We start from the raw sequence: 16,676 nt of genomic DNA, 5'->3' as shown, positions 1-16,676 counted from the left end.
GCCCGACACGCCAGAATGCATGCCTGTGGGTCTGTTGAGCTTGGTGGGTCACAATTGTGGAGGCTGGCACCATACAAGGACAGATTAGAATATCCAGCTTTAGCAGGGCACACCGCACTCAAGAGATGACAACAAGGCTGGTTTCATTGCTGAGCAGCCCCTGAGCAAGGTACCTCCCCACCAAGTGTCCATGACACTTCCTCAAAATTCCAAATGTGTCTACTGGCCAAGAAAATTGGTGATCCCCCCCCCCCAAGTTCTGCTACACTGAGTGTTCTGGGGCATTGTGGGAGATTTTCAGTGGTGGGCAGCTTCTCAGACTGAGCCACTGCAACCAGATAAACCTACCTCCAAGGAAACAGTGGCTGAGGTGGCCATCAGTGCTGGTTGGCACAGCTGGAGTGCTGAAGTCCCAGCTGTTGCTTGAGGATGCCATGTGCTGATGCTAATCTTGGGTGGCAAACATGTTGGCTTGACTTGCACCCCAATTATGAGGGTCACATGGTGGTACACTATGGTAATTTTTGAAACTAGACTCTATGGTTTAATGGTACTTCTCCTCCATAGGTAGTAAATATGTATTCTCTTAACTTCAAAATATGGTAAGCTAGCCCTACTGAGTGTGTGTGTGTGTGTGTAATTCTGCCGACTGGAGCCCTGAACCTTAGCCCTAGTCCTGCCCTGATAGCACCACTGGGATGATAGGGTTCCTAATGGTATCCAGGGGTAACTGGTTTAAGCAATTCTGAATATGTTCCTTGCACCACACATTCTCTGCTGTGCCTCTGGCTTCTCCTGTCTTGCATTTTAAATACTATTAGCTTTATTCCTTAAATTAAAAAAAAAAGACTAGTAACATTAATAAAGTTCATCTTCTTCTGAAACTTTTCAAGTGAAAATCAGGACCCAATCTCGAAAGCCCAGCTGGTCCCTCGTTAAACTTCATTTGCAAATGGGTTGAAATGCAGGTGTCGTACGCTTCTCTCAGACCAGAGAAACACCCTCAAATGAGGGCGTGTGAAGAGAGCATCTCTCCTTCATCCACCTCCTTATTTCTCGTCCCGTTCGCTGTCAGCAAAAAAATTGGGGTTTTCTGACAACGTGGCCCTTACTTTCTTCTTTTCCTTGAAGCGCCCTGAATGAGAGACTTTGACGTGTTTCCCTTTGGTGCTCTTGTCCACAATCTTCTCTAGCCGGGCGTTGAACTCGTGCTCGCTGCTCCCGCTGTTTCCCCCGTCGGCAAGCATACCCTCCTGTTGGTTCTCATTGTTGGTGACATCGTAGATATCTGGGCTTTCATACAATACTTTGGGGGTGGATTTTTTTTTCCGGAGAAAAGTCAGCTTCCACCAGCTATAATTGTTTTCCGCCATGGTGGCCAGGAATCGACACCCTTGAATGTGGGGGGAAAGCAGATCTATTATTACCAGGAGGTGCCTCCAGACTGCCAGCCATTTTGCCTGCAAGATTCAAGCGTGTGCTGAAAAAAATGTAAGTTTGCACAACTGAAGTGGATTAAAATACTCTGTTGCACTAGTGCAACAAACCCACGGGGGGGGGGGGGGAAGAAACACACTTCTAGGAAAGTGACAGAGAAATGCAAGGAAAAGCTTGAAATGAATGAGCAATTGACAGGAATATGTATAAACACCCCGCAGGCAAATAGGATGAATGTGAATTGTTCTTTGTTTTATAACCACCCCATAAACAAATCAGAACAAATGCTCAGTAAAGGCTGGATGTAGCTTAACCTCCAGGCAAGCTTTATGCAGAGAAATCAGGATGAATGTTCAAAAAACAGGTCATCTGCAGGAGCCTCAGGTTTTTGTGGCTTGGGCTGGTTCTTTCCCCTGAGGCTGGCCAGGGATTAATTCCTTAGAATTCCAAATCTTGTTTTTTTTCCCCACCCCAGAAAAAAATCTCAATTTCTAGTAACAGATTACACAAGGCAAATAGTTATCCTGAAGCCTCGAAGCCTTAGGCACTTACAGCAAGAGCCGTGGCCTGTGAGCTCAGGAGAATGGGCACTTAAAGGTAAAGGTACCCCTGACCATTAGGTCCAGTCGTGGATGACTGGGGTTGCGTGCTCATCTTGCTCTATAGGCCGAAGGAGCAGGCGTTTGTCCACAGACAGCTTCCGGGTCATGTGGCCAGCATGACTAAGCCGCTTCTGGCAAACCAGAGCAGCGCACGGAAACACTGTTTACCTTCCCGCCAGAGTGGTATCTATTTATCTACTTGCACTTTAATGTGCTGTCAAACTGCTAGGTGGGCAAGAGCAGGGACCGAACAACGGGAGCTCACCCAGTCGTGGGGATTCGAACCGCCGACCTTCTGATCGGCAAGCCCTAGGCTCAGTGGTTTAGACCACAGCGCCACCTGCATCTCAGCAGAATGGGCACTTACACATTGCTAAAAAGGAGGAAACCCATTACTTAAATAAAAAAAAGCACACAGCTGCATGCAATTTACATTGTGCTAATTTATATCCATAGGTGCAAATTTAGAAAGAATAACTGTAGTTTGACTGGAAATACAGTACAGTGGTACCTCGGGTTAAGTACTTAATTCGTTCCGGAGGTCCGTACTTAACCTGAAACTATTCTTAACCTGAAGCACCACCTTAGCTAATGGGGCCTCCTGCTGCTGCCGCACCGCCAGAGCCGATTTCTGTTCTCAACCTGAAGCAAAGTTCTTAACCTGAAGCACTATTTCTGGATTAGCGGAGTATGTAACCTGAAGCGTATGTAACCTGAGGTACCACTGTACATCTTGCCATGGTGAAGACTAAGGGACAGCTGTGTGCCTGCTCAGTCTCATACCCTCCAATTGTCCCGATTTTCCAGGGACAGTCCCAGAATAATGAAAGCCATCCTGGCTTCTGAACTGATCCCAGAATGTCCTTATTTCCTCCGCCAGTTCTGCTGTTGCCGAACTAGGGGAGGGGGATGAACTGGTGCTTATCCCGAGCAATGGTGGCTGTGGCTTCAGCAGCTGTGAGGGGAGTTGCCTATCCATGGCTGCCACAGCTAGCCTCCTCCATTGGGCAGCTCATAGCGGCTGCTGGAGACCGGGCAAAGAGGAGGATAGGCTGCAGCCGCTGAGGCCCAGCCCCATGTGACACACTGGCTCTGAGGGGCAGGGCCTCCCTGGGCAGGAACAAAGGATGAGCAGTGCCAGGGGTGGGGAACATGTAGCTCTCCAGATGTTGTTGGCCGGGTCTGATGAGTTGAAGTTCAACAACATCTGGAAGACTGCAAGTCCCACACTCTTGTGCTAGGACTGCAACTACTATGTGACTTAAGCTGCACAACCACACAAAGCTTCATTGCCATAGGTAGATAGGAAGCTACCTTTTACCAGGTTTGTCCATCTATCGCAATATTAGCTACAGTCACAAGCTTGCCTGGGCCTCAGGTAGAGGTCTTCCTCATCACCTGTTAACCTGTTCCTTTAAAAAAAAAGAGAGAGAGATGTTGTGCATTGGACCTAGGACACAAGGCATGTGCTCTAACTCGTCTTCTGCCTGTCCAAATCAAGGTTTGACCTTTACTGTAATATCTTAATCCTTGTGACCCACTTCCCCATCTTCTCTCACTCTGTTTTTCTCTTGCCATCTATTTCCTTATAAAGAAAAAAAAGAAAGAAAGAAAGAAAGAAAGAAAGAAAGAGAAAATGGTTTAACACAGTGGTAACCAACTCTAGAAGGGACGCGGGTGGTGCTGTGGTCTAAACCACAGAGCCTAGGACTTGTTGATCAGAAGGTCGGCGGTTCGAATCCCCGCAACGGGGTGAGCTCCCGTTGCTCGGTCCCTGCTCCTACCAACCTAGGAGTTCGAAAGCACGTCAAAGTGCAAGTAGATAAATAGGTACCGCTCCGGCGGGAAGGTAAACGGCGTTTCCGTGCGCTGCTCTGGTTCGCCAGAAGCGGCTTAGTCATGCTGGCCAGCTCCCTCAGCCAATAAAGCGAGATGAGCGCTGCAACCTCAGAGTCGGTCATGACTGGACCTAATGGTCAGGGGTCCCTGTACCTTTACCTTAACCCACTCTAGACTCTGTTATGGTCTAGTTGTGAGTTATGAACCACAAACACTATGCTACAAAGCTGCCTGGGTTGCCCCAAGAAGACACAGTACGTGGTCATATCCACACAATATATAAAACATTTAAAGTATATGGCTTCCTACAAAGTATCCTGGGAACTGTCATTTACCCCTCACAGTGTTGCAGCTCCTAGCACACTTAACAAATTACAGCTCCCAGGAGCCTTTCAGGGAAGCCATGTGCTTTAAATATATGGTGTGGATGTGACCTCTGTTGTCTGGTGCAGAGTTACAAAAGGTGCCTCTGCTTCTCTCCCCATCTACATAAACATCTTGGTAAATAAATAAAAAGGAGCTGCTGCTTCTTATATGCTGATAAAGGTGCTGTGGGTGCCAGCACAAAATGGCTGCAAAAAAAAAAGAGAGGTGATGGTACTCCACGCTGGCGACTAGACCAGGCAGAAAATTTCACAGATGCCTTTCCCCCTTACTGGCAGTATAATAATAAATGAAATAGCTAACATTTTCCTGCCTTTTCAATACATCTAAAACCAGCTGCCTGAGGTAGCCACCTCACTTTGCCTAATAATAGGCCCAACCTTGAGTCAGCCCCCAAACCTAACCTTGTTGCTATGAGAACAAAATGAGCTCAAGGGTAGAATGTAACCTGTTCTGAGCACTTCAGAGAGGGTTGGGTAATATATGAGGGCTTAGATACACTCACACACACACATATATAATGTCTGTGTGTGTAGGCACGGGGGAGAAATTCTATTTAGCTCACATTTAAAGGCAATTTTACCTAATTTGCACCTTCCAAACCAATACATAAATCAAAACACAGCCATCTTTCAAAAATCGTACCTCTCAGAATTTTGCAGTGCAGTTCTCTAGACAAGTTTCATATACAAAAATGTACACACTAGGGTAAAGTGTCATATAAATGCACATATTCATGAAAATAATACACAAAATGCTTTTCACAAATGGGTATACTGTAATAGACAAAAATGCAAATAAAAATGTGTGTACAATGTATTAAGAGATATTTGCATTGAAGTACTGATGAATTATTATTATTAAGTTTGCAAACTGATGTGAAAATTGAAATACTGAACTGATCAGTATCTGAAATACAGATTTCCCTCCGTTGTTACATTTCCCCAGCAAAGCATAGATAACTGGGAGTATGGAGTTATTCTAACGCAGTGGTTCAACAATCTCCCCAATGCTCTGGGCCTTGAGAAAATGGTTGAGGGTGCTGGTGAACCATTTAATGATTTTTCTGTCTGTTTAGTAATTCTGTTTAGTAATTATAAGGTGCTGTGCTAGATGCTGTAGAATTATGGTGGACTGTGAGCTACACTTTGGGAACCCCCTATTCTAGGGTGCAGTCTCAATTTGTGTGAAACAATGGTGGGACCCAGTAACCCTGACAAGCACTCTGCTTGAACTGAGGGCACTTCCAGATGATCTGTTTACTGAGCATTCATCATGATTTGTTTGCAGAGAGATTTGACAGCAGTGGCTACTTGATGAGCATTCATTCTGATTTGTTTGTGATAAGTTTAGATGACATTGCACCAACGCAAGGAGGTTTGTTGCGCAAAACCTCCAAATCAACTGCACAACCTGAGTTTACCAGTACGTGATTGAATCCCATTCAAAAAACAGTGACAATCTGGAAACATCCTTAGACATAGAACACCTCCCAGAATTCTCTGTGGCACATAATGTTTCCATGCAGCTCTTTCTCAGTAGACATATCCATACGGAAGTGGTTCTAGAACGTTTCTGAATCTAGAAAGTTGAAAGACAGTGATGCACACTCCTCAACTCTCCCGAGACATCTCGGGAAATTACAGAAGCCATCCCGGCTTCTAATTGGCTCCTAATTGGCTCCTAGGATATCCCATTTTGGCTTGTGCAAGAACACAGCCCTGAAAGACATGTGCTTTCAGAACACAGCCACATGAAAGACATGTGGATGCCATGCTCTCATGCAAGACACGGGACTCGCCCGGGAGCACAGCCCCAAAAGACTTGCACCCCAGTTTTCCCCCAGGCATGTCAGAGGGTGTGAGTCCAAACACCCAGTATTTAAAGCATCTGCAGGAGTGAGTGACCGACCATTGTTTGCTTGAAATTATTAATGTTATTATTTATTCGTACCCAAGGAGGTACTAGGGCAGGCCAGGGGGGCAGCCACGATGGCACCCCACCGGAATTGCACTGCCAGGGTTGGTGCACTCCCCCCACATTCCTCTTCCTCCGCCAGTGCTCCTGAACAATCCCTCTAGAAGTACCCAATGCTTTCTAATATGGCTGCTACTACCTCACTCTACCTTGAAAGCAGACAGAGCTCTTGAAGGGAGACAGTTCTAATGGGTGTGCCATTTTTGTGGCATCTCTGACCTCTGTTACCACCGCAGGCACTCTCGTCAGCCCATGATGCTCTTCACACATGTAAACGCACACTGATCCGCTATGCTGGAAAAGTTATGCTCTTCCTACCTTCTCAAAGTAAGTCCCAACAATGTCCACACGTTCCACTAAGTCACGTTGGCATAAGGTCTTCTGCAGCTATATCTGAGGTAATCTGGGAAATGCTTCCCTGTTGAAGCACCAACCATAGACTTTCCCATGCAGGTGTGCCTGAAGAGCTTATGGCTTGTCCACATTGGAAAATGGCTTCCTCCCCATCAAAGAGCTGTCCCTAACCTTTCCGCCTGTAAATGTGGGGTTTTTCGATCCTGGCCTTTTTGGACTTTCCAAGGATTGAAAAACCCCACATTTAAAGGGAGCGAGGCGCAGGGCAATGCAGGAATGGGGAGGACATAATGTGGATACCTCTAAATTAATGGGGTGCAAATCCACATTTTGCTCTGATGCGGACAATCTCTGGTGAGCAACTCTGTTTACTGGCAGGTCCCTCTGAAGAGGAGAAAGGGGCTAGCACAGTTTTTTTCAACCAGATACCCTCCAGAAGTTGCTGGACTAAAGCTCCCATCATCCTTGGCCATGCTGAATGGGGCTTCTGGGATTTGGAGTCAAACAACATATAGAAGCCATCAGGCTGGAAAAGGCTGGGCTGGAGAGTCAAGCACCCCCTCCACCACCCTCCCAGTTCTCCCAGAAATGGCTTGCTGAGTAGGAGTGGGTGGGAGGGGTCCTTCTTTTGCACACACCACCTGCCTTTGGGCAGATTTACATTACAAATTTCAAAGTGGCTCAAAACTTGTTTGAAATGGGTTTAGCAGCATAGCTGCCTTCGCCTTCCCTGAAGTATGCAAATTGTAGTTTTATGCATGCCATATGGCATGAATTTGCTGTTTATAAGCCCTAGTATTTCTTGCAAAAATACAGTTCCTACGATTCTTTGGTAAGGAGAGGTTTGACAGTTAGACAGCCTTGGAACTGCCCTTTGGGTATTTCCACGTGTTGGTTTATTGTGGGCTTGGTCCAGCACAGGCACCTACGTCTTTCACTGTGTCACCTGCATCAAAATGCCGACCTCATCAATGAGAGCCAACATGGTGCAGTGGTTAGAGTGCTTGGACTAGGGCCTGGAGAGACCAGGCTTCAAATTCTCATTCAGCCGTGAAGCTCACTGGATGATCTTAGGCCTGTCACAATATCTCTGCCTAAGCTACTTTGCAGGGTTGTTGTGAAGATATAATGACAGGAGGGGAGAGAAAACCTTATGATTTCTGTGGAAAACCCAGTACATTAAAAAATCTCATTGAAACAGTAACTCTGGATTAAAACGAGGGAGGGGTGTTTTGATGTGGACAATATTGTTATAAAATAAACTAAAAACCTGCAGGCATAAGAAACGCCAGCTTTCCTTTTGCTTGTATACTACTGTGCCAAGGGCTTATAAGAGATGAGAGTATTCAACTTTAAAAGCATTGCATACATTAAACCCCCCCCCCCATGAAACAGTAGACTCAGCTACATTGGCAAAGAAAAAGTGCTTTATACGTGTTGTTAGGCATTCTAACACTGTGACACCTGATTGCGCTGTGGAGTCCCGTTTTTGCTAACCCGATTTCTCATACAAAGTTTGCAACACATTTAACTGCAATGCTACTTTCATGTGTCTAGATCCAGCCAGTGTTTTTCTAAAAACATTCACAAATTAGTACAGGCATTTGGGACAGGGGAGAAGCAGCTGAAGTGCTCATTGCCATTCGTGTCACAGGTAACAACGTCCTATTGGACCCTGCAGGACTCACACAATTGTTGTAGAACCAAGGGATGCATGAGCTGTAGGGGAAATTGCATTTCCCCCAGTAAAGAGTGCACTTTGAATGGTGAAGAAATGTGCTATTTCTATCACAAATCATATGGGCAGCAACTGTGCTTTTAATGTGCAACCCCCCCCCCCCCAAAAAAAACCACTGCATGGGAAGGATCTTGGGGCCATTTACCTCTTCACATTTTAAAGGTGTATACCTAATATAAATATACTGCAAAGCATAGAGTAAGTACAAGTGGGGAGGGGAATTGTGTATGCCAGCACATCTGATATATATAATAAGGAGTCAGGATTGGCTGTACAGTACTTCCTATCAAGTATACCTTCAGGGGTTAATCTGGGTTTGCTGATGTGGAATATATTCAAAAGGCCATTACGTAGTTGATTTTTGTTTTCCCATTTTATCTCAAACGCACCTTAAAGGTCCCACCCTCACAACAACCTTGCATGGTAGATTATTAAATTGTCAGTTTCTCTTCTGAAAGCTATTGTGAGTGATTTTTAATTTTTTTTAAAGAGTTTAAAGGAACAGGGATAAACACCGTGTTATTGTGAAATTAGTATATAAAAGCAGCATGGGGAAAGGAGTCAATGGCCAGTGTGCAGATGAACTTTTAGAAAGATGGAAATGGTAAGAGGTGTTTCTAGATGTGAAATTAATTAAATCATAGGCGATTCGCTTTTATGTTTAAATTATGTACACGGTGATGAGTAGTGTTTAATGTTGCATGTTTGTGTGTGTACATTTTTGTCATATATTTTGTTTCCTCATCTTATCTCAAAGGCAAGATAGAGGTGTTATGTTGTCCTTATCTCAGGTTTTCTTTACAACAACCCTGCATAGTAGATTAGGCTGGAAAAAACTGTATCGTCCAATACCACCCAGTGAAGTTGAGGAGCTAGCAATGATGAGAAACCTGTGCCTCCCAGATCAAGACTCGGCACCCCGTCCACTGCAATACACTGGTTTTCCATCTGTTGCGGCAATCAATTAAACATTTGTGGAGGCGCAATGTCCCAGCGAGCCGTTCAAGTTTCCCTCTGCCTTCACCCCCCACCCCCACCCAGTGCCATTACAAACATACCTGCTCTCTTGGACTCCTGAACTTCGTCTCTCAGCAAGTAGCAAGTTCAGCCGTTATGGGAAAAGACCAACATGAAGAAGGGATGAGACGAGGTCCTGACAGTGAGGCAGGTCTCCGTGGCAAAACAAGCAGCCTTGGGTCCGGCAGCCAGTAGCAAAGTGGCTCTCACATCTCAGGTGTGCTGAGGTGCAACATACCTGTTCGTGCTGCGCCCCTTTCTCTCCCTCTCTCTCTCCCTCTCTCTCTATGTCAAGGTTAACCGGAGACTCAGCCACTCCTGTCTAAAGTAAACAGGAACTAACAGAGAGGCCGAGCTGAGAGAGTTCTGAATATTCATGACGAGAGAAATCTAAGCTAAGACATTTTGCTGCCGCTTTGTTGATGTCACCTGAGGAGACCAGGGGAGCACCAAGGCCTTTCGATTCCAGAATAGCAATTATGATAGCCTGTTGCAGAAAAGAAGAAGGAGAGAGAGAGAGAAGGACGAGGCCTGTGGCACTTTAGAGATTAGTTTATTGGGGCAAGACTTTCATAGGTAAACACCTTACTTCCTCAGGTGTATGCTGTTGACTGAAAAGGCCAGAGGCAATATAGATAATATACATACACATACAGGGGCTGAGATGCAGTGGAATGTAAGGCACTGGGTTTGCTAAGATCACACCCTGATAACTGGGGTGTAAAATGGAGACATTGTGGGCTGGAACATCAAGGTGTGCCTAACAATTATATTTTGCAGCAAGGGAACCACCTGTGAGTATCTTCATTCACAGGGATGAGGAACCAATGTTCTTCCAAGTGTTGTCAGACGTATAGCTCCCATTATCCCTGACTTTGGCCATACTAGCTGGAGTTCAGCAACATCTTGAGAGTTACAGGTTCTCCATCCCTACTTATTCATGACACGGTGCCCAAATTATTAGGATTGTTTCACCTGTGCATATACCAGTACATCTGAGGGATAGTTCAGTCGGTAGAGCATGAGACTCTTAATTTCAGGGTCATGGATTCGAGTATCACGTTGGGTGCAAAGATTCCTGCATTGTAGGGGGTTGAAATAGATCCCCCCCCCTGTGGTCTCTTCCAACTCTACAAATCTGTGATTCTGTGAATTTCATATATTGACACTTGATTGCTGGCAGCCAAATGTGTGAACCAACATCACTGAAAAAAACTGTACCCAAGAGATACTGATAACATTTGTTTTGTTTGTTTGTTTGTTTGTTTGTTTATTATACCCCGCCCATCTGGGTGGCTTCCAACTGAATATTAAAAACACAGTACAGCATCAAACATTAAAACCTTCCCTAAACAGGGCCACCTTCAGATGTCTTTTAAAAGTAAGATGGTTGCTTATTGCCTTGACATCTGCTTGGAGGGTGTTCCACAGGGCAGGCGCCACTAGCGAGAAAGCCCTCTGCCTGGTTCCCTGTAACCTCACCTCTCGCAGTGAGAGAACCGCCAGAAGGCCCTCGGCGCTAGACCTCAGTGTCCAGGCTGATGGAAGGGGGTGTGTGAACATCATGAACGTGGGAGTCTATTTGTGAACCTATTTGTGTGGAATTTGGCCAGAGTAAATGTAGAATGTCTAGGAAGATTGGAATCCTCTGCCACAGGTATTTCTGCCCTTTCCATTTTCAGTGTCAGGTTTGTTTGTGTCTATCCCTTTTCTTCAATAGAAACCAACCTGATTTGCCTATGTAAAAGGCTGCAGGGCATTGCAGCAGGCGACAGCATTTATAAGACTGGAGGGATAATATCACCATGTTACTACATTGCTTTCAACACCACATCTCTTGGCCTCCAGATGACGTCCCCAACCAGAGGCACCCCGGAATGGCAAAGAACTACATCCCCAATTTTGCCTCTGTGAGATAAAACAATGCAAGCTGAAGGGGTTTTTTTGTTTTGTTTTTAGGACAACAAACCTGCTTACCCATACCAGCAATGATGACATGTTTCCAAAACTTGAATCCTCCTTAACTATTATTTATGTAATGTCCTCAATGTATATAATATATATTTATATTAGATAAATATAGATATCAGTTGTACTGTTAGGGCAGGACTTCATTATTTTTCAATTTATTATATGTATCTAACAAAATGTAAAGACCATGTAATCATAATAATAATCTCTTTTATCAGTTTACATAAAATAGCACAATATACCGGTAATTTTTATAATAATAAAAAAATCAACAAAGTTCAAAAACAAGTAGGCATAAGGAAGGCACTTCCAGACTCACTGTTTTCAGCTGCAATTCAAGAGCACACTAGGAAATTCAGGTTGTGCAGTTGGAAATGATTGGGAGCTCCTGCACAACAAATCCATTCCCCTCCCTGCTCCCCAACCCCAAAAGATAAGGCTTTTTTGCGATAAGGAAAGTGACTAGAAAATGCACTGGAAAGTGTGAGATTAACACTTCATTTGACACAATGTCATCTAACCTCCCTGCAATTAAATCAGAGCGAATGCTCATTAAACAGCCGGCATCGTGTAATCTCCCTGGCAAACAGATCGGGATGAATGCTCAATAAAACAAGTCATCTGGAAGATGATCAAAAATATAAGATAAAAAATCAACAGAATTTAAACGCAAATATGTGTCAGAAAATTACAGATCTGTGTAGCCTTGCCCAAACAAAACGTATCTTCCAGGGCCCCACTCCTGATGATGATGATAAGGAGGACCCACAAATAAAATCAGATCCACTAAGCCTCTAAAAACCGTACCATCAACTTTTGATTGTAGGGAAGACAACGGCCCTCCCCAGTGGTCTCCCCAACACAGAGAGAACATCTGCCTGGCCCAGGGCTCATCTTGATGTGCATTTCAAAAAATATTCATGGGATTGCTAGTGGATGGGTGGGTGCAATCCCCCCCCCATGCTCTCAGCAACCTCTCCCCATGACTTCCAGCACCAGAATAAATCATGTGCACGCTCATGCACACTCACACAATACACCCTGTCTAATTCAGCATTTCTGGTTGCAAATTGGCATAGAATTCCAGCATCTTCTTGACAACACAGAAAACTGACAGCTGTTGATAACTCTCACCTCATTCATTTCTCATGGCAAATACGTTCCTTAGGGTCACAAGGGCATCAGGCAAAGTTAATGTTCTTTCCACCATCACACAGACACACATGGCCAGTGCTTTTTCCCCTTAAATAATTGTTTACTCTCATTTTCTGACTCATATTGATATGCTGCCCCTCACTGAGGCCAAACCTAAGATTCACAAAATGTTTAGGGGTATGCGTACCCCTGTGTCCCGTCCCCCCAGAAAAAGCCCTGCACGTGGCCTTGGAAGAATTTGAACCAGGGCCAAGAATGCCAAGGACTGATTTTGGCAATCAGATTGTGTTTGGGACATTTGTGGTCTATTTATATTATTTTGTCTCCATCCTGTAAACCTGAGACTCTGTGACTTTATGGTGTACCATGGAAGACCCACCAGCCAGCCCAGATGGGAGAGAGATCAGATGCAGACTGGAGGGTATTACTTCCAAACAGGTTTGAGTCCTTTCCTAGCACCAGTTAGAAATAAAACAAAGGTAGTGGAGGGTGACGCGGGTGGCACTGTGGGTTAAACCACAGAGCCTAGGACTTGCCGATCAGAAGGTCGGCGGTTCGAATCCCCGCGACGGGGTGAGCTCCCATTCCTCGGTCCCTGCTCCTGCCAACCTAGCAGTTCGAAAGCACGTCAAAGTGCAAGTAGATAAAGAGGTACCGCTCGGGGGGGGGGGGGGAAGGTAAATGGCGTTTCCATGTGCTGCTCTGGTTCGCCAGAAGTGGCTTAGTCATGCTGGCCACATGACCCGGAAGCTGTATACTGGCTCCCTCGGCCAATAAAGCAAGATGAGTGCCGCAACCCCAGGGTCGGTAACGACTGGACCTAATGGTCAGGGGTCCCCTTACCTTTACCTTAGTGGAGAGTAGAAAGAGCCATGGAAGTGTAGTGGTTAGGAGTGTCAGACTAGGACAAGCAGAGCAGGGTTCAAATTGGCCATAAAGCTCACTAGGTGACTTTGGGCTAGTCAGGATCTCTTCTTAGCCTGATCTACTATAACTTACAGGGTTGCTGTAGATGTAAAATAGGGATGGGGAGTGATGCATGTATACCACCTTGGGCCCCTTGAAGGAAATGCAGGCTATAAATGCAATAGATAAATAAAATAGCTCTTTAAAAACTCTCTTTTCATGGGTTTGGTCCTCCTGACTGGTAGATATTCTTGGTCTAAGTTGCTGCTAGTGGAGTGGACATTTCTCTTTACATCCATTTTTCTGCTCCTCTTTGCCAGTAAAGAGTTAAGGCTTCCAGCTCTTGCTTGCCTGCTTGGACTATTGTCCTTTTGAATCTATTATTTCCTTCTGAAGGATTAGTGAAACTAGGCTTTGGCTCAGCCACTTGCCAGACCGGTTCCTCACCTTTCTTTCTTTCTTTCTTTCTTTCTTTCTTTCTGTGACCTAGTCTTTGTTTTGAGGGTACTAATTTCCTCTCCAGCTTAGCACGAATCTTCATTTCAATATTGGAATAAATAATTATGCTCTCTCCAAGACTGTCACTATTTTCAGGGTGGGATTTAGTGACAAGATGGGCAAATTCAAATTTCACAGTTGATTGGGAGGTCATGCTTCCCCCAAAGGATTGGGCTTTTTGCAACAAGGAAAGTGACTGGAAGATGCACTAGAAGATGCGAGACAACACTTGCTTTGACCTCTTGACTTCCCTGCAAAGTGCAAACAATCAGAATAAATGCTCATTAAAAAGCCAGTGTAGTCAAATCTTCCTGCAAACAAATCAAGGTGAATTCCAATAAACAGGTCATCTGGAAACACCCTCAATGAATTGTGCTAGCAGGTCTTTCCAACAAATGGAAGACACCCTGTGTAGAGCAGAAAGAAACTGGGATGTGTGTGTGTGTGTGTGCGCGTGCGTGTGCGTGCGTGCTAGCAATGGTAGATGCTCATGCAAATTCTTCCAAATTTACTCTGCTTGCAAATAATCAAATTTATATCAATGCTCAAATTATGTGGCGGGAGGAAATGTGGGGTGCCTAATGAAATCTACAAGTTCCCTTGATCTCCTTCCCAATTTTATCGAAATCATGCCCCCCCCCCCCGTAGCCTTCAAAAATAGTATCTAAGAGGGCTGTCAAAACCGGTAAGGTGCCCTAAGGTTAGGAATAGGTCAGGATTCCTAACTAGCGATGCAGCCTGAATCTTACAAAGCCTCCTTTATTCCAAAGAAATGTAGTCGCAATTAAGCGCCATTGATATGTGGGGCTTAATCAAAAGCATGACTAATGTTCTCTGGGTTTAAGCCAATAAGCATATGTAATGGATTTGGCAAGTTCTAATAGGCATACTGTAATGCCCTGTTTTGAAAAAGTCTGCTACCTTCTTTTTAGACTACAGATTCCTTCCGATTCTGATCAGGTTGTGAGTGATGCTGTGTGTCTAGTCCAGGCATAGGCAAACTCGGCCCTCCAGATGTTTTGGGACTACAACTCCCATGATCCCTAGCTAACAGGACTAGTGGTCAGGGATGATGGGAATTGTAGTCCCAAAACATCTGGAGGGCCGAGTTTGCCTTTGCCTGGTGTAGTCAAATGGCTCCAAAAGATATCAGCAGGCTTGGGGGAAGCTAGGAGTAAACCGGCCCATAGAGAACTGAATATGCCTTCTGGTCAAGGAATGCTGACTGACTGTTGAGGGCAGGGAGGGGGGACAGAATGGACAGCTAGGGAGCGGAGACAGAATGGACTGAGTGGGATTTTGAATAGGGTGCACTACACACTGCAACATTTTGTTGCAGGACTCATAGGACAGTGTTATTTGCAGTAGCCTTTTAGAACTTAAGGCTTAAATATATTCAGACAACTGCCATGTTTTTCCAGGGTGATCACCTGATTTGGAAACAATGGTGAGAATGTGAGATTTGGATTGGTACTTGGTACTTTTCGATTATTTTAACTCTCCTGTGTGCTATTACTGTTTGTAAAGAATACTTTTATATGGCGTGCAGTACATGTGATCCAGGGAGCCCTTTGTGTTTTACACAAGTTTAAACACATGGTTTAACTTTAAACAAATAAATGAAACAAATGGAAAGTTATTGTTTAACATTAATGCCATCACAAAAGCTGTACATTTTAATATTGCCGCAAAAAGAGACAGCGTCCCTCAGTCAAATTTGAAAACATTGAAGGTCTTTCAAAAGGAATTAGAAGTAAATAATGTGTTTTGAGTGTCTTTTAAAGTGTATTGATATGTATAGAAGGGGATTATGGAAGAGACAGGTAAATAGTGAATTTAAAAAAAAAGAAAGATCTGGGAGTGAACTCTGTCTAGAAATTATGCCTAACTCCATCTGTCTGGAAGCCTGCTTCCTAGTCCCAGGTTTGTGGGAGTTCGCTGCAGGTACAGTGGTACTTCAGGTTACATACGCTTCAGGTTACATACGCTTCAGGTTAAAGACCCTGCTAACCCAGAAATAGTGCTTCAGGATAAGAACTTTGCTTCAGGATGAGAACAGAAATCGGGCTCCGGCGGCGCAGCAGCAGCAGGAGGCCCCATTAGCTAAAGTGGTGCTTCAGGTTAAGAACAGTTTCAGGTTAAAAACGGACCTCCGGAACAAATTAAGTACTTAACCTGAGGTACCACTGTATTCAAGAGTGAGGCTCACGTGCGCAGAACACAGTATTTTCCCCATACTTTGTACTAACATGTTCACAGCTATCAGTGTTAATCGGTAGCAGACACCCGTCCTGGTCTGATGTCACAACGGAACTGAGCAGCCTTGGTTGGCTTTAGCGCATAAGAAAAAGCAAAAATGCAACCATCTTTCCCTATCATTGCATTTTTATGCAAAGGGACGGGGAGAATGAGAAGCTCTGGCTTCTGAATTTCTGCCTGCTAAGCCTCAAGGGCCGATGCTAGAATAAAAGTATTATTAATTGGATTAATTGTGGTTTGGCTTAAATCTTCACCCCATATCCAACCCTTTCAAGGCTGATCTTGCTCTTCGCTGAAGGGATCTGGTTGATCTTAATTCACCTCTATATGCCACGCGGATGAACACGTCAGTACTAACTTAGCACGCATGCAGAAACCAGCGCATGATGCTCAACCTGCGGCATTCGGGCGCCACCTGCTGGCAAGCAGCTGCCACTGACCCTTTTGCCTCCCGGACTTCCCCTTCTTCCTTATTAGTAAATTCCCGCCAGCCAATCAGGAAGACGGGTGCGTGGCCTTGTTACAGCTCCCTCATTTGG

General features: G+C 44.9%; 1 protein-coding gene and 1 long non-coding RNA gene across 2 annotated transcripts; both read right to left on the bottom strand.

Annotated features, from left to right (window-relative positions):
* Positions 1-800: 800 nt before the first annotated feature.
* Positions 801-9,828, bottom strand: PRR15L (proline rich 15 like). The gene is made up of 2 exons (XM_080979562.1): positions 9,390-9,828; positions 801-1,393 (listed from the first exon to the last, which is right to left on the bottom strand). The coding sequence occupies exon 2, from the start codon at positions 1,371-1,373 to the stop codon at positions 1,050-1,052; it is 324 nt and encodes a 107-aa protein (XP_080835688.1). The 5' UTR covers positions 1,374-1,393; positions 9,390-9,828; the 3' UTR covers positions 801-1,049.
* Positions 9,829-13,965: 4,137 nt separating this feature from the next.
* LOC308462170 lies at positions 13,966-16,583 on the bottom strand. The gene is made up of 2 exons (XR_013979038.1): positions 16,459-16,583; positions 13,966-14,129 (listed from the first exon to the last, which is right to left on the bottom strand). It is a non-coding gene; the product is annotated as an uncharacterized lncRNA (long non-coding RNA).
* Positions 16,584-16,676: the final 93 nt, after the last annotated feature.

The sequence above is a fragment of the Podarcis pityusensis genome (assembly GCF_964106645.2).
Source record: "Podarcis pityusensis genome assembly, chromosome: 13".
Taxonomy (NCBI): domain Eukaryota; kingdom Metazoa; phylum Chordata; class Lepidosauria; order Squamata; family Lacertidae; genus Podarcis; species Podarcis pityusensis.
Note: the sequence above shows the minus strand (reverse complement) of the source record. Positions and strands in the feature narration are given on the sequence as shown.